Genomic DNA, 20,947 nt, shown 5'->3' on the forward strand with positions numbered 1-20,947 from the left:
GTAAAATGTTACCTTGCATCCCTTTCATATAATGTTTTAGGCAAAATGTCTCTGTCCACATAAACTGTATTGGGGTAATACCACACTATAAATCGAGTATCTTGAAGTCCACAAAGGATATTGCATGTATCGTTCCATGCCAAAGTATGCACCATTGTTCCTTAATTTAAAAAGAATGTTAATGTGCTATTAGCTTTAATATGTAAGAATTAAAAATAGATCTTTAAAATGCCTGACAAACAAAATCCCATATAATTTCTGGTAGATATGACTCTACTTTCTGATTCTATAATGGTGAAAAACACACACAAAACAATCACACAAGAATTTACAGAAATATTTGAATGCTTTACTTAGAACCCTTATATTTTTAATTTGCAAATCTTTAGCTGCAGCAGCTAAAGACTTGCTAATAAGTTAATCCTCTTGCCCTCAGGCCATCAAGCTCCAGATGATCCTCAGTGAGGAATACCGTCCCCTCAATATTCAAGAGTCACTCTTCTACAGGGGACCCCTAGTCTGCCCATCAGTGGGACATGACAGAGGTGAAGTCCTCCCTTGTCTCCCTTGGACCTAGCTGCATACTGCTTTCACCAACCCACGGAGCCACCCTGCCTTGACAGCTAGTAAGAGGCCAAGATCCACAGAATAACCACCACTGCCCCTCTGTCAGCAGGAAGCAGTTACAGAAGACTGACTTTTGTCCATTTTCCCCATAGAATTGGGGTCTTGGACTCTTGAGGGTGGAAATGTTACAGCAGGTAGTCAGGCAGACATGAGCAAGTCAGGAGAGGCCCCTGCCACCAGCACCAGGAATGTCAGGTGACCATCAGGTGATGGTCAGGCTGTTGTTAAGCTGTCTCTCTAAAATAATAATTGGTTGCAGCCAGTGCCAGGGAAAGGTAGTCTCTCAATATAAACACCGAAACTGGAAATCAGTAGCTTCTCAATAAGATCTCAAGAGCTAGGTGAGTGGGCTCACACATGACTAACAGGCAAAATGGTGGAGGAGTTTAACTGGTATACAAACTTCCTCTAGAAACACTGGAGTGGTAAGGGAAAAACGCCTCAAGTGAGCATGTGTATAACTTTAGTAAACACACTGTGCATGTGGCCCCTCCCAGGTGCTGGCAGGCCACTATGCATGTGGACAGCCCACCCAAGGGAAGAATTAGGGCAGAAGGGTTGCAACTCCCCAGAAGCATGCCAAAGTATAAAACCCCAAGTCAAAGATCAAACAGTGCACTTGATCTCTTAAGCTGCCTGCTTGCCCTCTACCAAGTTTACTTTATTTCCTTTCTTTCCTGCTCTAAAGCTTTCAAATAGGCCGGGCCCAGTGGCTTATGCCTGTAATCCCAGCACTTTAAGAGACTGAGGCAGGTGGATGGCTTGAGCTCAGGAGTTCGAGACCAGCCTGGGCAACATGGTGAAACCTTGTCTCTACCAAAAATACAAAAAAATTTAGCTGGATGTGGTGGCACATGCCTGTAGTCCTAGCTACTTGGGAGGCTGAGGCAGGAGAATCACTTGAGCACAGGAAGCGGAGGTTTTGGTGAGCCTTGATTTTGCCACTCCACTCCAGCATGGGTGACAGAGTGAGACCCTGTCTCAATAAAACACAATAAAAATTTAAAAATAAAGCTTTTTAATAAACTTTCACTCCTACTTTTTTAAAAAAAGGGTTAAATAGCTAAGAAGTATTACAAAATCAAAACATTAAAACATTTCCAGATTCATTCAAATTATTTATTACAGCAAATATAAGAAAGTTGACCATTAAAACTTAAAATGTATTAAAATTATTTTACCAAGCTTGATAATTTGTTCTTCCTTCCCAAATCGTTTCACAGAAGTGATACAGAGATCTCTATTTTTATCAATGAAAGCAATTTTTCTATCATTGGTAAGTCCTTTTTGATCCAGAGCAATTTCCAAGATTTCATTCTAAAATTTTTTTAAAATGTAAATACTGGGTTAGTTTTAGTGTTTGACATAAGATCATTTTAATTAATTATAAAATCATTTCCTTTAAGATCAATTAAATGTCATTTACCCATTTATAATGATAAAATGTCCCTGTTAAATAATTTTAAACTGCCAATATGTTAATCATTCAAAAGCTGCACTGAAGTATATTTGCCTGACATCCAAGGAAAAGATACCTCTTAAAATACAATAAAATAATATGTATTTTCATATTCTGTAGGCTGAGAAACACTCGATCTGTCCTGTCCTACCTTTCGTAGTCAAGGTGAAAGGGTCAGGCAATTCTGAGTATCATATGAGAGGTCTATTTTGATTAATAAGTTGCCTAACAACTATATCTTAAATATTTGTAAAAAAAATTTTGGAAATATGTGGAAATACATCTTGTGTCCAGGGCCTTAAATTCTACAGATTCTCTCACATTCATTCTTGCAAAATAGGAAACAAGCTTGTAATGTAGGTATTACTATACTTACTTTGCAAATCAGAAGACTAGACTCATATTCACTAAGTGATTTTGCTCAGAAAAAGCCAGTGTCAAGTATATCTAAACTTGCAACTCAGACTTCTAACTCCAAGATCACTGCTTTTCATTTGCTAGTGAGATGAATTTTACTATAACTTGAAAATGTTTTAATATAGATTCATTTTAATTCAAACCAAGCAAGATTTATTTACTTCCTACAGTGTCTGAAGACTTTGGTAGGAATTGTGAATTCAACCAGAATAATGACCACAACATCAAGTCATTGTATCAAAATGTACTATAAAAAACACTTTTTAAAGTAAAACAAAATACACATACACCTTTATCCAAATTGATGAATCAGTCATATACCAGTTCATAATACATTTTAAAAAGTTCAACTCTTTCTGGAATACCATAATTTATATTTTAAGAAAGAAAAGAATTTGGTTTCATATATATCAAGGCATGCATGAAATATAACTCTAGGTATTTTCAAAATGGAAATGTTTCAGAGAATCTGATCTTTACAGTAAAGAATTGCTTATCATCGTCATCATCATCATCATCAGAACCTAGTGTATTCTTTTAAAAACACTGTTAAACAGATATGATTCTCCTAAGAAATTAAAAATCAAAGATGGATAGTAATTATAATAATGCCTATGTACATAGGGGAAGAGGGGCTCCCCCACTTCATTCAGCAGGGCTTCCCCCATTTTCCTCTTGTCAAGTCCTACCACCTCCACATATGTTCTATTCCTCCTGGGTTACTCTTTGTAGTGGGACATAAAAGCAGTTTTGTGTTCATTAGAACCGTCTCCCTTGCCCTACACTAATTAATATTCATTTACTAATACACAGACTTGAGTTCTAGTTTGGGCTCTGTTATTGGGAAGATCCTGGATATGAATTTCTTCCACATATAAAATAAAATAGATTGGGTGATTTTTCTATTATTTTATAGAATGTAAAATTTAAAAATCCTTTGTATTGCATACAAATGTACTGGGTAATTGGGTGAAGCGTGACATGTAGAAGACACTTCCATTCTTATAATTAGGAAATTATAAATGTCTTAATTTTAATTGTAAATTAAATTATTTTAATTGTAAATTAGGAAATTCTTACACTTAGGAAAAGTGTTACAGAAAGAGTTATAACATTAAAATAAATATTTAAGCTTATTAATTGACTCTCCTTTCAATCCTACTAACAAAAATGACTGCATCTTGAAAAGCTGAGACACTTACTCCTTTTGATATGCTTAATCTTACTGAAGAGGAAAAACTCTGCTTATATAGTTTGGATTAAAAATGACAATAATGGAGATGTTATAGGGAAATAAGCACCTCATATATTACCAGTGCAAAGGTAAACTGATACACTCTCTTTGGAAGATAACTTCACAATACTTATTAAAATTACAAATTCTCATATCCTTTGACCCAGCAACAATATTTCAAGAATAAATTCCACAGTTACACTAGCACATGTACAAGAAGATGTATATGCAAGGTAATTCATCTTTGCAATACTGTAATACTAATGGCAAAAGATTGGAAACAGTTTAAATTCTGATACATACATAAAATGTTATACCATACAGTGGGAGGAAAAAGGGTTGGGAAAGCACTTTATGTATAGATATGGAACTATCTCCAGAAAGACAGTATTATATGAAAAAAGCAAAGTGTAAAATTGTTTGTTACATTTTTGTAAAAGGGGAGGAAGAGAACATATATCAGTTTTATTGATACATACACTAAAAATCTCTGGAAAAATATATAAGAGATTAATAATAATGGCTACTTATTTGGTGGAGAGGCACTACAGTGATGAATAATAGGTATAGTAGGGAGGCTACCACTGTATACTTTTTAATGCTTTTCGATTTCTGAACCATATGAATGTATTTGTTATTCAAATTTAAAGCTAGGGCCAGGCATGGTGGCTCACGTCTGTAATCCTAGAACTTTGGGGGTCTGAGGCGAGTGGATTGCTTGAGCTCAGGAGTTCGAGACCAGCCTGGGCAACATGGCGAAACCCTGTCTCTACCAAAAACAAACAAACTAATAATTACAAAAATATATATATAATTTTGAGTAACAGTTCACTAGAAGTATTAATAAAACTAAAAGTGTCTTTAGACCCTAATATATCAGCAATTTAGAAGGATAACTCAATGCAATGTGCTTCTTTTTCTAAGGCTAGAAATCAGAAACCAATAAACAACTTACAATTCAGGGTCTTTTGTACTTTGTATAGAGATTTCTTACTACAGTCTTGAAACCTAAAGAAAATGCTGGCTAAGAACAGGTCAATGAGAAAACTGCAAGATACTTAGAAACACAAATACATTTTTATTTACTGATAAATGCTAAAATTTTAATCAAAAAAGAATATGTAACTGAAAAACAGTGAAGAGTTTGACAACAGACATATAAGTCAGATCCTTTTATTCAACTAATTTGCATGTATAGCTTCCTATCACAAACTTTACCAGTGCTTAGTCTTTAACTGTGACATCTTTAGGCAAAATAGTCAATGGAGAATGCACATTGATTTTAAATAAAAAACTAATTCCTTTGTGTCCTCTTTAAAATGAAAACATTAATTTTGAAAAGGAAATAAATAAATAGTGGCTATTTACATTAGAAGTAGTTAATGTCCATTACCTTATGAGAAAGAAACTTTCCATCACCTAACGGCTTTCCAGTTGATGCCTCAAAGAGGAAGATTACTTGAAAAAAAGTAGAACATTAATTAATATGTTATATTAGACTTTTTACTGGTAAAATTCAGTGAAACTATTATAATCCTTATAAGAAATTATTTAACTCTCTAGACCACAGAGAGAGCAGCAGCATCCAATTTTAATTTATTAATGTGGTCACATTTCTTATGAAAACAATAAAACTGAAAACTTCTTCCTAAAACACATTCCCTAATTAGAATTTTTATTAATGGTATGGCATTAATGCTCCACAGGCTCAACAATGGGAAGTCCAAATGTGAATGTAATTTATAATTCTGATAACTTTGATTTAAACTAATATAACACCATAGTATAGAGGCCAAAGGAAAACTTCCTCTTTGTCCTTTGAAGGTTAGCTGAAAATCAACTCACAAAAGGCAGATTAATAGGAGAAATGGCATACAAATTTATTAGCTTGCATGGGGGAGAATCAGAGAGTGATTACCCTACCATACAATGGGGTGCAGATGGTTAAAAGCCACTTCTTCCCCTTCTTAAGGGAAATGGAGATGGGGAAGTGTGGATGGTTTTTAGAAGGGGTAGTAAATGATTTCTAGGGGAATTCAGTGGGCATGAAGAACATACAGTGGCCTGGAACAGTCTGTTGGGCCCACAGAGCACACAATGGTTTGTGACAAAAGTCTGCCCAGGTGTGTTGACAGCTTTCTGTATTTCTTCCTGCAATATGAGTTTAGTTAAGGAAAACTCAGGGAAGGGACCAGAGGGAATTGTTGTCTTCTTTGGTGGGTCTGAAGTTGAGGCAGATAAGGGAACTTCAGCACAGCATGTCAAAGCACCATATTTTGGGGTATCAGTTTCTAAGCCCCAACAATAGACCATCATATTCCGCAAAGGAAAAACATGTTGAATGTCTACTATAATGCCAGGCAACGTGTTATGTGCTGCTCAGTTTTCTGTCATTAATATGCTACTCTGGTACAATCAATAATTTATCTGGTCTTTGTCCTGGAGCTTCAAAAACCCTGAGAATTTCTTGACTGATTAGAGTATCTTTATTATTGCTAGTGAGGAGACTCTTGGTGGGCCCCAAGATAGCTTCAGGATAGGGGCTGATAATCAGATCAAGCATGTGGTTAGAAGGTCTGAACTTTCAGGTTCCCAGTCTCTGGAGATGGGAAGCAGGCTGGAGACTGGTTCATCATGTGGCCAATGATTTAATTAACCATGCCAATGTAATAAAACCCCATACAAATTCTGAACACCAAAGATCAGCGGAGCTTCCTGGTTAGTGAACACACTGATGAGCTGGGAAGGTGATGTGTCCTGAGAGGAGAGGGCACAGAAACTCTGTGTCCATCCTTTATAATAAAACTGTAATAATAAGTATAGCTTTCCTGAGTTCTGTGAGTCATTTTAGTGAATTATCGAACTTGAAGGCATTGTGGGAACCCCAGAATTTATAGCCAGTTGGTCAGAAAAGTAGGCAGCTGCAGTGGGGCTGGGGGAGCCTTAGACTTGTGGCTGTCATCTGAAATAGGAGCAGTCTTGTGGAAGACTGCCCTTAAGCTTTGGTGTCTACGTTAACTCCGGGTAGTGTAGAAATGAATTGCAGTATACCCAGTCGAGGTGAAAATGGAATAGTTGGTATCAGGTTACTGAAACATATGGTTTGGGAAGAGAAAGGATGAAAGGGCAGGGGATGAAGAACTTCTGATTCCTCCATGGCCATGGGGTCACCCAGGGTATGAAACACCAGCTATGCTGCAATCAGTTATTGGAGGTAAAAGTTACCAATGAAATTTAGAGATGATGCATATATCTTCTGGGGAACTGGCTCACTAAATGCATAGGAAAATGCAAAACAGTAAGAAAAAAGAGAAATATACAATCTCTTGGTAATTACTATCTATAATATAATAGCTAAAAATGAAAGGAAGAGATGAATCAAATATAAATTCTGGCCAGTCTAAATTATGGCCTCTAGTCTCAGGGCCCCTACTGAAGGAATGAATGTGTTGGGAAAGATATTGGATTCTTGCCAGTTCAAGGAACAGGCACTAGCCTCAGAGTCATTTTCAAAGGAAAAAGTTATGCTGAAACAAATCATGAAAAAGACTAAAATGATCCCTAAGAGAATAGGGACAGACAGAGGGAAGTGTCTAGAAACTCATCCAAACTGGGAAAAAAACCTTTAAACAGTTATTAAGAAATACAGCGCAGTCCGGGCGCGGTGGCTCACGCCTGTAATCCCAGCACTTTGGGAGGCCGAGGTGGGCGGATCACAAGGTCAGGAGATCGAGACCATCCTGGCTACGATGGTGAAACCCTGTCTCTACTAAAAATACAAAAAATTAGCCAGGCGTGGCAGCCTGCGCCTGTAGTCCCAGCTACTCAGGAGGCTGAGGCAGGAGAATGGCGTGAACCCGGGAGGCGGAGCTTGCAGTGAGCCGAGCTCACACCACTGCACTCCAGCCTGGGCGACAGAGCGAGACTCCGTTTCAAAAACAAAAAACAACGAAAAAAGAAAATACAGCGAACAAAACTATAAAAACCCTGGAAGGCAACCTAGGCAATACCATTCTGGACATGGGAACAAGGAAAGATTTCATGGCAAAGATGCCAAAAGCAATCGCAACAAAAGCAAAAATTGACAAATAGAATCTAATTAAACTTAAGACCTTCTGCACAGCAAAAGAAACAATCAACAGAGTAAACAGACAACCTACAGAATAGGAGAAAATTTCTGCAAACTGTGCATCTGACAAAAGTCTAATATCCAACATCTATAAGGAACTTAACAAATTTACAAGAAAAAAAACACTAAAAACTGGGCAAAGGACAGGAACAGACACTTAAAAGAAGATATACATGTGGCCAACAAACATATGAACAAAATAGAGAAATACAGATCAAAACCACAATGAGATACCATCTCACACCAGTCAGAATGGCTATTATTAAAAAGTCAAAAAATAACAGACGCTGGTGATTTGTAGAGAAAAGGGAATAGTTTTACACTGTTGGTGGGAAGGCAAATTAGTTCAATCATTGTGGAGAGGAATGTGGCAATTCCTCAAAGAGCTAAAAACAGAACTACCATTCAACCCAGCAATCCCATTACTGGGTGTATACCCAAAGGAATATAAATCAGTCTACCATAAAGACACACGCATGCGAATGTTCACTGCAACACCTATTCACAATGGCAAAGACATGGAGTTAACTTAAATGCCCATCAATAACAGATTTGATAAAGAAAATGTTGTACATATAGACTATGGAATACTGTGCAGCCATAAAAAAAATGAGATCATGTTCTTTGTGGGAACGTTGATGGAGCTGGAGGCCATTATCCTTAGCAAACTAATGCAGAAACAGAAAACCAATTACCACATGTTCACACTTATAAGTGGGAGCTAAATAATGAGAACTCATGGACACAAAGAGGGAAACAGAGACTGGGGGCTTGAGAGTGAAGAGTGGGAGGAGGGAGAGGATCAGAAAAAATAATTATTGGGTACTAGGCTTAGTAACTAGGTGATAAAATAATCTGTACAACAAACCCCTATGACACAAGTTTACCTATGTAACAAACCTGCACATGTACCCTGAACCTAAAACAAAAGTTTTATTTGGTTGTTTTTTAAAGAAACGAGGTGAAAAAGCAAACGCTGATGGGGGTGAAATGAAAGGGAAAGAGAAAGGGGAGAGTCAAGGGACTCATCGTAGCAGGGTGGAAGTCTGAGATCAAAACACAGAGGTTGGGTGGACCAATGCGGCGGTCCTGCTAGTGCCCCAACATTTAAGAGTGCTAAGCAAATCTGCTTTATTCATCTTAGTTTGGAAGAATTTGGAAAGCAGAAAGGCAAAGATGGCAACAAGAAACCTGACCTTCAATTACCTGGAGCAATGGTCTACCAATTTAATCAAGAAAAAGATTCAGGAAAGAGCCTGGGTTCCTTGGCTCAATTCTGAGCTGGGGACCCAACACCTTAAGCACATGAGTAGGCAAAATGGTCAGGGGGTGGAGAGGAGAAGACTCTAGACATCTTGATGCAAAAGTGCCATGTACTTTGGTCCAAAACCCCCTGGTGAAGCCCTAAAGGAGACTACAATTAAATTGAGAGGGTACAGAAGTGCAAGGGTTGGTAGAATTAAGGTGAAAGTTTGAATGAAAACTGGAGAGTTTGAACAGACTTTATGTGAACAGGCTGTGTCTCCTTTACCTGAATGTTTCATGGGAACAGATATTATGTCTGACCAGAACACCTCCCCCACCTACTACTGAAAGTCCTAATGGGGCCGGGCTCACACCTGTAATCCGAGCATTTTGGGAGGCTAAGGTAGGCAGATCACTTGAGGTTAGGAGTTTCAGACCCGCCTGGCCAACATGGTGAAACCCCGTCTCTCCTAAAAATACAAAAAATTAGCTGGGCGTGGTGGTGCATGCCTGTAATCCTAGCTATTCAGGAGGCTGAAGCAGGAGAATCACTTGAACCTGGCAGGAGGAGGTTGCAGTGAGCCAAGGTCATGCCACTGCACTCCAGCCTGGGCAACAGAGCGAGACTGTCTCAAAAACAGAAAAAAAAAAAGAAAAAAAAAAAAGAAAAAAGAAAGTCCTAATGGGAGTCATAACTAGATTGAGAAGATATAGAAATGCAAGAGCTAATGGGATTTAGGCGAAAGTTTTGGATGAAAATTCGTATATTTAAAACAAGCTTTGGTGTTTTTTTGTTTGTTTGTTTGTTTTTGTTTTGTTTTGTTTTGTTTAGACGGAGTTTTTGCTCTTGTTGACCAGGCTGGAGTGCATTGGTGTGATCTCGGCTCACTGCAAACTCTGCCTCCTGGGTTCAAGCAATTCTCCTGCCTCACCCTCCCAAATAGCTGGGATGCCAGCTAATTTTTTTGTATTTTTAGTAAAGTCGAGGTTTCGCCATGTTGGCCAGGCTGGTCTTGAATTCCTGACCTCAGGTGATCCACCTGCCTCGGCTTCCCAAAGTGCTGGGATTACAGATGTGAGCCACATCTGGCCCTAAACGAGCTTTATGTTAAGTAGTTGTGTCTCATTTACCAGGATATATTATGCGGACTGATATTATGTCTGACTGGAGAGCGTTTCCTCTATCAAGTAATGTGAAACAGAGAGCATGTAAATCCACCCTTTAAGCAATATTAATTAGGAATGCAAAATGGGAATCAATAAGATTACTCTAGTTCAACAGGCCTTTAATATCAATCAGTATATGAACTAGTATGGATGAATTCTCTATACAAAAACGCTGGGTAGAATACAGATTGGAACTTACAGGCGAAAGCCTATGAACACCTCTCAGTGAAAATTACTGGGATTTTGGACTAGAGAATACCCATCTGAGAGGCAATTACTAGCTTGCTATTTGACATTAATTGAAACTGCCCCTATAACCGAAGAATAGAAAATAATCTTGAAATCTAATGTACCCATAGTATCTTAGGTGATACTGGAGACACATTCTACTAGGAAAGGCAATGCCCAGAAGAGTTTCATAATAAAATGAAATGTATTGAGTAGGAACACATTACTGGGAAATGCAAAAAGTTACACAGTGTATTCATGAGTCTACCTGCTCTGATGGACTTTGGAACCACTTGAGTTGCTGCCAGATTCTGTTGACACTCAGACAGTGGCCTATAAACAGCTCTCAATTAACCAACAAATAGCTGCTTGGTTTATGAATAGCAGTTCAATTGTGAACATACAACATTTTATTTGTAAGGCCATTCCTCTGACAGAAGAAGGTGAAAACAAATAAGCGTGGTGGGCTGCACTGCATGCTGTTTGCCTCGATATCTGAGTTTTTATTAACTCGCAGGCCATGGTCACATGGTCAGGCAAGAAGGACAATGGAAAACTGGCCTATTATAGGGATGCCCATATAGGGTACAGCCTCAAGGAACTTACTGTGGGAATCTGATGGGTGCATTAAGGTATGTCGTATCAATGCCTATCGGGAGACTTCCCCTTCAAGGTTCAAAAGGTGATTGGAATTGACGAGCAAATACCTCAGGATGCCTGCCTGAGGTGGCCCCCTGGGTATATGAAGCAAGTGGACACTGGGGGCTGCAGCAATGCAGAGATGAACTAAATCTAGAAATGTTCCTCTCAAACCCTCTGAGGCACAAAATACCAGTAAGAACTTTCTGTCTGCCCATGACAGACTGCAGATGGCTATAGGGCAGATTCCCTCAGAGGAAGGCCCTACACATAGCTGGAAACTTGGACTCATGCCAGTAGCCCTGGAGGGCTACAAAAGGGTCCTGACATGAATAGATGCCGAGTCTGCACTGGGCTTTACTTAACCAGTGGTAGCCTGGCAAATACTGAGGGAACTATAAAAGAACCAGCAGAGAACATAATGCATTGATTTGGACCACCTAGTCACATTTCGTCAGACCAAGGAACATACCTCACAATCCATAATGTCCAACAATGGGCAGAGAGATATCTTCCCCAGAGTAATGGTTTGGTAAAGAATCAGAATGGCAAGTTAAAACAGTGGTTTTCTAAAACAGGGGAAAGTATGAAGAACTGGCTTGCATTACCAGCATGAGTATGGATTCATCAATAGAGAAGCAAAGAGATATAGATTCCTGCACTAGAGAGATTCCTTTTTTTTTTTTTTTTTTTTTTTGTGAGACGGAGTCTCGCTCTGTCACCCAGGCTGGAGTGCAGTGGCGCGATCTCAGCTCACTGCAACCTCCACCTGCCAGGTTCAAGCAATTCTCCTGCCTCAGCCTCCTGAGTAGCTGGGATTACTGGTGCACACCACCATGGCCAGCTAATTTTTACATTTTTAGTAGAGACAGGGTTTCACCATGTTGGTCAGGTTGTTCAAACTCCTGACCTTGTGATGTGCCCGCCTCGGCCTCCTTTTGTTTTTTTGATGGATCTCAGGGAGAGGGGGAGGAGAAAGGAGGACGCTGGTATGGCAAAACACTTTTTTCTTTCTTCCTTATATCACCTTCTCCTACCTGACACCACGGTCCCAAGACCAGCGCTACCACTACAAATGCCAGAAGCAGAGATGGTTCCCAAGAAAGAAACTGTAACTATACTTTTAAGCCTTAACGTCAAAATTCCTAAGGACCTGATAGGATGGGTTGTGTCTTCACTCCATCTGGAGAATTTAGGTTTAATAGTGAATGCAGCTTTATTGGCTGGTAGCGGAAATAGCCTGTTTGCTCTATACAAATGGATAGGAGAAATAATAGCTGAGAGTAAAGAAATGAATAAATGGGTTATGCAATAAGTAAAATATTACATTAATGCTTGAAAAGAGGCTCAGAGCAAAAGAATGATATTGTTTCTTAGCTTAATTATAGCTGATACATGAAAAGATGAAGCCATATATTGCTGAGACCTCTCCTGCCTGGAACTTGACAAACTTGAATGGAATCCTATAAACCTCAGAGGCCTAAACTTGAAGACAACTTGGTCACAGAACATGATGATGGACTGGACTAATTATTAATGACTAGTAGAACTCTAGTAATGCGCTAGTGTCTTCTGACTCTTACTTTACAATATGGTATAACACTGGAATTGTTGGCAAGAGTATAATACTGATAGTGATGATCAAATGTACTGGGAATGGAATTAAAAGCCTCCTATCTCTACCCAATATTGATTCCTCCAAACATTAGGCATATTCATGCTGGTCCTATTGACAGGAATGATCCTTTTGCCATAAGGGATCCATGGTCATAGGCCAGGGGGTGGTCTGTAGTTTAATAAATAATTTGTCTGGTCTTTGTCCTGGGCTCCTGGCAGGTAGCTTCAAAAATGCTTGGAATTTTCTGAGTGATAGAAGTGCCATTATTATCCTAATAAGGTGACTCTGGTGAGCCCCTAGATAGCTTCAGGATAGCAGGTGGTCACCAGAAAGACCAATCTCATGTTCAGAGGGTTGAGTACTTTCAGCCCTCTACCCCACTAGCAACCTCTTGAGAAGAAGGGAGCTGGAAACTGAGTGCAATCACATGGCCAATGACTTAAATAATCATGCCTAATTAATCACGTAATCAAACCCCAAAAGTATTCTCTAGACACCAAAACTCAAAGCTCAGTGGAGCTTCCTTGTTGAACACATTGATGTGCCAGGAAGGTGATGTACCCTGATTCCATGAAGGCACAGAAGTTCCAGGCCTCACCCAAGGCCTACCCTTTTTAATAAAATTGTAATCATAAATATAGTGCTTTCCTGAGTTCTGAGTCATTCTAACAAATTATTGAACTTGAGGGGCTGATGGGGTCCCCAAATTTTTAGCCAGTTGGTCAGAAATGCAAGTGCCCTTGGGAACCCCCACCCCCACAAAACTAGTGCTGGCATCTGAAGTGAGGTCAGTCTTGGCAGGCCTTTGTCCTTAACTTTTTTTTTCTTTTTTGGAGACAGGGTCCTGCTCTGATGCCCAGGCTGTGGTGCAGTGGCGTGATCTCAGCTCACTGCAGCCTCTGCCTCAAGAGGGCTCAAGCTATCTTCCCACCTCAGCCTCCCAAGTAGCTGGGAGTACAGGGGCGTGCCACTATGCCTGCCTAAGTTTTGTATATTTTGTAGAAATGTGGTTTCACCATGTTGCGCAGGCTGGTCTCAAACTCCTGAGCTCAAGTGATCCATCCATTTTGGCCTCCCAAAATGCTGGGACTGCAGGTGTAAGCCACCATGTCCAGCCAACTTTTGGCATCGCACTAACTCTGAGTAATCAGTGTCTGAATTGAATTACAGTACATTCAGTTGGAGTAGAAAAAGATTAATTACTAACAAGTGAGATTCTCCATAAGTAAGTCATCAATACGGTGTTACAAATTTGTGGCCTTATTGTAAAATATTCAACTCAAAGTTCCAGAATACCAGAGAACTACGGAGAAGTCTTGAAGAACCTATATTTGTCACAAGCACTTGCTTTGGGAGCTAAGCTAAGCTCCCAGTCTAAGAATTTCCCTAAACTCTTGAGGGAGGCTTTCAGAACTATCCTCTCCGTATCTCCAGTAAGCCCCCTAATTTTTAGAGTTAGTGGAGGAAAAGGCATACACGCAAATAAGGTGCAGTCTGTAAAATAATTTTTTAAAGTAGATAATTATTTTAGCATTACTTCTAAAGTGTTTTTCTTTTTAGGGGCTGCTTAGCAATGATTTATCTAACTGATAGTTGGGGAGATCAGCTCCTGTAATAAAACGGGGCAGATATTTCAAGATTAAATATTTTCCAAAGATAATCAAGAGTTGATTTTAAGACAGACAGAACATATGTTTGGGTCAACAGGTAAATGAAAAGATGCTCAATGTAATTAATCATCAAGGAAATGCAAATCAAACCATAATGAGATACCACCTCAAACCTGTTAGGCTACTGCTTTAAGAAGACAACATGTTGGTGAGGATGTGAAGAAACTGGAAAACTTGCCCACTTCTAGTGAGAATGCAAAATAGTACAGCCACTGTGAAATATATTACGAAGGTTCCTCAAAAAATTAGAATAGGCTGGGCATGGTGGCTCACGCCTGTAATCCCAGCACTTTGGGAAGCTGAAGTGGGAGGATCGCTTAAACTCAGGAGTTTGAGACCAGCCCAGGCAACATAGTGAGCCATTGTCTCTACTAAAAATACAAAAATTAACTGGGCATGGAGGTGCCTGCCTGCCTGTAGCCCAGATACTTGGAGGCTGAGGCAGGAGGATCACTTCAGCCCACGATGTTGAGGCTGCAGTGGAGCACCAGTGCACTCTAGCCTGGGCGAAAGAGTGAGACCCCATCTCAAAAAAAAAAAGTTAAAAATAGAACTACCCAGCAATCCCACATCTGAGTGTTTATCTGAAAGAACTGAAATGAGGATCTTGAAGAGATATTTGCATTCCCATGTTCATTGCAGCACTGATCACAATAATCAAGATGTAGAAACAACCTAAATATCCACTGACAGATGAACAGATAAGGAAAATGTGGTGTATATGTACAATGGATTATTATTAGTCTTCAAAGAAAAAAGGAAATCCTGCAACATGTAACAACATGGATGAACCTGACAGACATTATGCTAACTGAAAAGCTAGTCACAGAAGAACAAATATTGCATGATTCCACCTATATGAGGTATACTAAAATAGTCAAATTTATTGGAACAAAAAGCAGATCCGGTTGCCAGAGGCAGCAGGGAGGGGGAAATGGGGAGTTGCTAATCAAGGGCATAAAATTTCAGTAACACAAGATAAATTAAGTTCCAGGTATCTGCTGTCTAACATTGTACCTATATTGTATTGTATGCTGTTAACACTATTGAACTGTACCCTGAAAAATCTGTTAAAAAGGTAGATCTCATGTTAACTATTTCTATCACAATCAAATAAAAATAAATTTCAATCCTAAAAAAAACTGCCTGGAAGCCACTAAATAGATATAAAGTATTCATTAAGATCATGTAAGTATTTTAAAATTTCACTATATAAAAATAAACTTTTGGTAACTTTTGATGTAACAGCTCAATTTCCCTCAGATTTATCTCCAAACTTACTTATAATAGTTCTGGTCCTCACCACATACATTCTAATTTCAGCCAAAGGAGTGTCTATTGCTCATACTTCTCCATCCCTACCACATTCTTTACCTGTATATTGTTATTCTATCTGCCTCGCTTTCTCTGAGATATTATTCTGTCAACAATCCCCACTTTCTCCTGCACCTTTACTCTGGTTCATTCTCAGCATATAAACAACTCTGCTATCATCCTTACTTAAAAAAAAAAATCACTATTACAATTCTTTGCCTTTTTTTAACCCTAAACTTTGTGAAACAACAGTTATTCCAGTTTTTACAACTCCTACCCGTTCTTCAACCTATGACAATTTGCTATTCAACCTTACTACATTGATAGAAAGGCTTTGCCTGGGTCACCAATGACCCATATGTTGCCAAATCAAAGACTATTTTTAGTCCTCACTCTAAGAGTCTATTTTTAGCCTTGACCTCCCAGCAGCACTGACGCTTCTAACTACCCTCTCTGTCTTGAAACTCTTATGTGGGCTACACATAACATTGTTTTCTCCCAGTTCTCTTCTATTTTGGACCATTCCTCATTCTTCTTTGCTAGCTCCTCCTTATCTGACAACCCTTGATCTAAAGGTTTTGTTCTTTGCTGCCTTTTTACTATAAATACTTTCCCCGGTATCATTTAATTGTACAGCATCAATCACTATTTAAATAATGATAATTCATAGTTCTCTATTTCCAGCCTCAACCTTTCCCTGATGTTGTGAAGTAGGTGAAGTTGTAAAAATTGCAGGAGATATTCTATTGAAGAAGCCTGGCAGAAATGCTGCCTCTGCCCCTTTCTCTGTTTCACCAAGGCTTCTCTTAGTCTCAATCGTAACAGTGGTATTGGTAGCTGCTGTTTACTCTTTTGAAAAGATTGTTGGGAAAGAAAAAAAACAAGAAGATTATTTTGATGATTCTCTTTAAGTAATTCTCAAATTACTCCAGCTCAAGATTAATAAATAGAGTAATTTTATATGACAGCATATGAATAGGATTACAAGAAATGAAAAGATAGAAATGGCATAAGAGAGAAGTGGCATTGAGTACTCAGCAAAAAAAATTGGACAACATATATAGATTATAAAAATGCTACAATGTGTATAACATGAAATTTAATTCCAGAGGATTGCACTTTTAATACATTATTAGCTTTTAGTAAATCATAGGATTTTAAGTTGGAGGTCACCGCTATATTCACCAAGAAAAATCATGTTGCAACATTTAGTTATCTTCTAACGTTGCCAATTATGAAAAATAAAAATAAAAAAATACTATAATAGAATTTTTAATTAAGTAGGAAAACAAAAATGTAAAATTTTTGTCTTTCATTTAAAAAATGCTTTGGGTTTGGCTAAATCCTATTATTTTCATAGCTATGCAAACTAATAAACTTTTTAAACAATAGCAGCCTTCCATCCTTTTTCTGACTATATATATAAAAAGCTGGGGATATGTGGATGAACTCGTCTACTTTTTCCACAACTGTAAGTGCCTCTGATCTATGGGAGGCTGGTCCTGTTTTTCAGTGTTAACATGTAATAGAAACTGGCAGAATGAACAACTAAGGAGCTGTGAGTTGAAATAGTTGCTTCGAAACATGAGTAACTACTCCCCAACTTCCAGACATTTGTTTCAAATAATCACCACACTAATATCATAGCATATCTGTGCAAAGTGAATAGGGAGAAGAAGGAAGGCAAAAATAGCAGCTCTAGTACTTAATCAATCACCAAAAGGGGTACTCAAACCCACCCAAGACCTATTTATGGAGCACCTATTATAATACAGAGTACTACACTTGACACAAAAATAAAGAAGCTCCCAAATTAGGAAGGAACCAGTGATATCAAATACAGATGGCACCCTTCTAAGAGTTAAATACGTTGGGTACTTCAATTGTGTTTCCTATTGTTAGCATTTACCTCTATTTAGCCATCAATAAATGCTAATTTTTTTAAAAAAGGAACATACAAAATATTTTCCCCTCATTTTAAGTTCTACAATAATTTTATTTTAGTCTTTTCAGTTTATATTTACAGCAAAACAGTTACATAATTATCTTGTTTAACAATAAAAACTTACATAAGTAGAACAGATAATTTATTGGCATATAAATTCATATTTCTGTAAATGTTAATAATTCTTTCTAGCTTTAAAATTCTATCAATTATCAATGGATTAAAGAATAATGAAATACGTTCCAGATGTGAATTAACTACAGAAAATTTCAGAATGTGTTCAGTTGGGAACACATATACTGCCATGCCTTGCTCAATGATGGCGATATGTTCTGAGAAATGTGCCGTTAGGCAATTTATCATTGTGTGGACATCATGGAGGGTACTTATACAAACCTAGACAATATAACTTACTATACACTTAGGCTATATGATATAGCCTATTGCTTCTAGGCTACAAACCTACACAGCAAGTTACTGTACTGAATATTATGGACAATTGTAACACAATGGTATTTGTGTACCTAACCACGTCTAAACACAGAAAAAGGTAATGCACTATGACATTACAATGGCTATGACATTACTCGGTGTTAAGAGTTTTTTTAGCTCCATTATAATCTTATAGTATATGCAGTCTGTTGTTGACTGAAATGTTATTATGCAGGGAATGACTGTACTTTATTAAAGCTTTTATCTAAAATATGTGGTGTTGAATAAGGAAAGCACAGACAACTCATAGTGATCATAGGGACTTTTAATCTTAAGTTTATTGAAAACAAAAATCTGGCTTCCAAATTACTATTATTTTTACAATTTATAGTTATCTTAATTCTGTCTGCCATCTGGATACTATATTATTCCATTCTGTTTTCCTCTTTTTTAGCCAAAAAAGGAGTCCTTTAAAAAAAAATTACCAAAAGTCTTCTCTCAGAGAAGGCCTAAATGAAGAGATAGAAAAGCTCTATTTAGGAGAGTTATATTTCCTGCCAGTATAAGAGGTGCTATTATCTGAAGTACTGAAAATTAAAAATTAGGACAGTTTCTAGTCATGAATTAGGTCTTCCGTGGTGTGAACTAACAAAATTAACATTCAAGTCAGATTTTTTGGTAACAGTAATGTACAGTGTTTCATGATATATATTAACAGAGAGAAACAGTTATTTAATATTTAATATTTTTCGCTAGGTTTTTGGGATCACTCACTCTTAACTTTCCTCTTACCTCACTGGCTCCTTTTCCTTTTATTCATCCCTAATTACTGATGTGCTGTGTTTGGTCCTCTTCTTTGTGTACACTTACTTCCCACGGATTTCATTCAGTGTTATGGCTTTAAGCACTAGCAGTATACCAATGACCACCAAATTTATATCTCTAGTCCCAACCTCTCTCCCGAGCCTTGGACTTGTTTATCCTATTGTTCACTCTCATCCCTGCTGGGCTGTCTAAGAAAGATTTAAACATACCAGGACCAAAATCAACTCTTGGTTTGCAGACCGACCCCCTCCAAATGACCTCCTTCTCTGTCTTTCATCTCATTTACTCAGGATAAAAACCTACGATAATATGCTTGCCTTCTCTCTTTCCTCCATGCCCACATCTTCACCATGGCCAAGTCTTTACATGATCTGGTTCCTGCCTATCTCCATGTTGTCCTCTCCTCCCACTCTCTACCTAGCTCATTTTGACCCAGTCACATGGCCTTCTGGCAGTTCCTTTAACATGCCAGTTACTCTCACCTCAGAATCCTTGCACTTGATTGTCTGTCATTCCCCTGCCCCACCTTCACAATGCTTTATTCTCTCACCCTGCGCTAGTTTTCTTCATAGCATGTATCATTACCTGACAATTTATTATTTATTTATTAAATTTTAATTTTTATTTGCTAATTTTGTTCACCATTGTATCCTGAACTTCTAGACAAGTAGTTGCCACATAGTAAGCACTCAATAATACTTGCTGGATGAGTGAATCTGTGATACACATATGCCCTAATAAAATGGTTTCATTGTACTATGTAACCCAAAACACCTGACATACTTATATTTATTTATAACTACTAATGTGGCCTAGATTTTTAAACAGAAAATTTAAGTTATTCATACCTTTCTTTCAATTAACTTAAAATATGAATTTAAAAATATAAACAAATTACATAGTTCAATGAAGTGCAATATTTACTATGTTACCAAATGAAGAAAAAGGGAATATTTAAAGAGATAAAAAACTTAAGCCTTAATATACAGTTTTAGGACCACAACATTAAGTTCAAACTCTCTATCAACAGCTACTGAATATATAAAGATTTTTTTCCTGATTACTGATCTTTGATGTTGTGACAATATCTGTTTGTTCTATTAACTGGATATAGTATGACAACTTCAGCTGCTTAATTAACTCATGTTTTGAAAACAAAATAGAAAGCTCGTAATTCTTTTTCTATAAAGCTGATGTACTGGTAGATAAGAAAATGTAAGTTAATTTGTGAAAATTTTATAGTGTTAACAAATTTCATATTTGACAGGAAAAATTATAAAAATATACTTACTTTTTTCATCAGCTTTGTCTCTTATTGCTATGGTATCATTACTCAAAGACACAGTCTGTGCATTCAGAATATCTGTTCTCATTCCAGGAAATTTTGGAGATGAAATAAAGCGCCCTTCATATGAATATAAATAGATACTACTACCATCTACAAGAAGAAAATGTCTAAAAAATAAAGAATAGAAATAGATTCTCAAATAGGAGTATACTTTATTTTTGTTTTCATATTACAGAATAGTTTATCCTTGGGAAAAAAAAATCTAAATCTTACAATTAATATAAATGTGTAGATATATAAGGAATAAAACATTTCAAACACTGAAAGCCAGCATTGGTTGTTTTGGTTTGTTTTCTGGGTTTTTGTTTTATGATGAAGTAGGAGAAGAAAAATGAAAATGTCCATAATCACCACCCTATACACTAAAATTCTGACTTCTTTTACATTATACCCACAATTCATTTCCTTTCCTAAAGAATATTCTATACAAAGGCAATCAAAAAATCGTATAATTTACAATACAGTCATTTTAATGCCGGGTGCTATTTGTTTCATGAAACAGTCTTAATATATATTTTATAACTAAAGATTATGCTAAAAATAATTAAAGATTAACTAGTGGTTAAAGTCTAATGCAGTGAAAATGACTAAAAAAATTAACATTAGGGCAAGCATTTATTAAAATAAGGCAGTTGTGACTTTAAAATCAT

At 37.5% G+C, this 20,947-nt stretch overlaps 1 protein-coding gene across 6 annotated transcripts in view; it reads right to left on the bottom strand.

The window, feature by feature from the left end:
• Positions 1–20,947, bottom strand: part of IFT80 (intraflagellar transport 80) — a 144,443-nt gene that overhangs the window by 23,665 nt on the left and 99,831 nt on the right. For all 6 annotated transcript variants that reach the window (XM_019023796.3, XM_055381922.2, XM_063704339.1 and 3 more), the window contains 4 exons: positions 20,241–20,404; positions 5,131–5,195; positions 1,809–1,944; positions 13–160 (listed from right to left, as the gene is read on the bottom strand). In XM_019023796.3, the coding sequence (XP_018879341.1) occupies positions 13–160; positions 1,809–1,944; positions 5,131–5,195; positions 20,241–20,404 (513 nt within the window). The remainder of the gene's footprint in view (positions 1–12; positions 161–1,808; positions 1,945–5,130; positions 5,196–20,240; positions 20,405–20,947) is intronic.

The sequence above is a fragment of the Gorilla gorilla genome, chromosome 2, assembly GCF_029281585.2.
Source record: "Gorilla gorilla gorilla isolate KB3781 chromosome 2, NHGRI_mGorGor1-v2.1_pri, whole genome shotgun sequence".
NCBI lineage: Eukaryota > Metazoa > Chordata > Mammalia > Primates > Hominidae > Gorilla > Gorilla gorilla.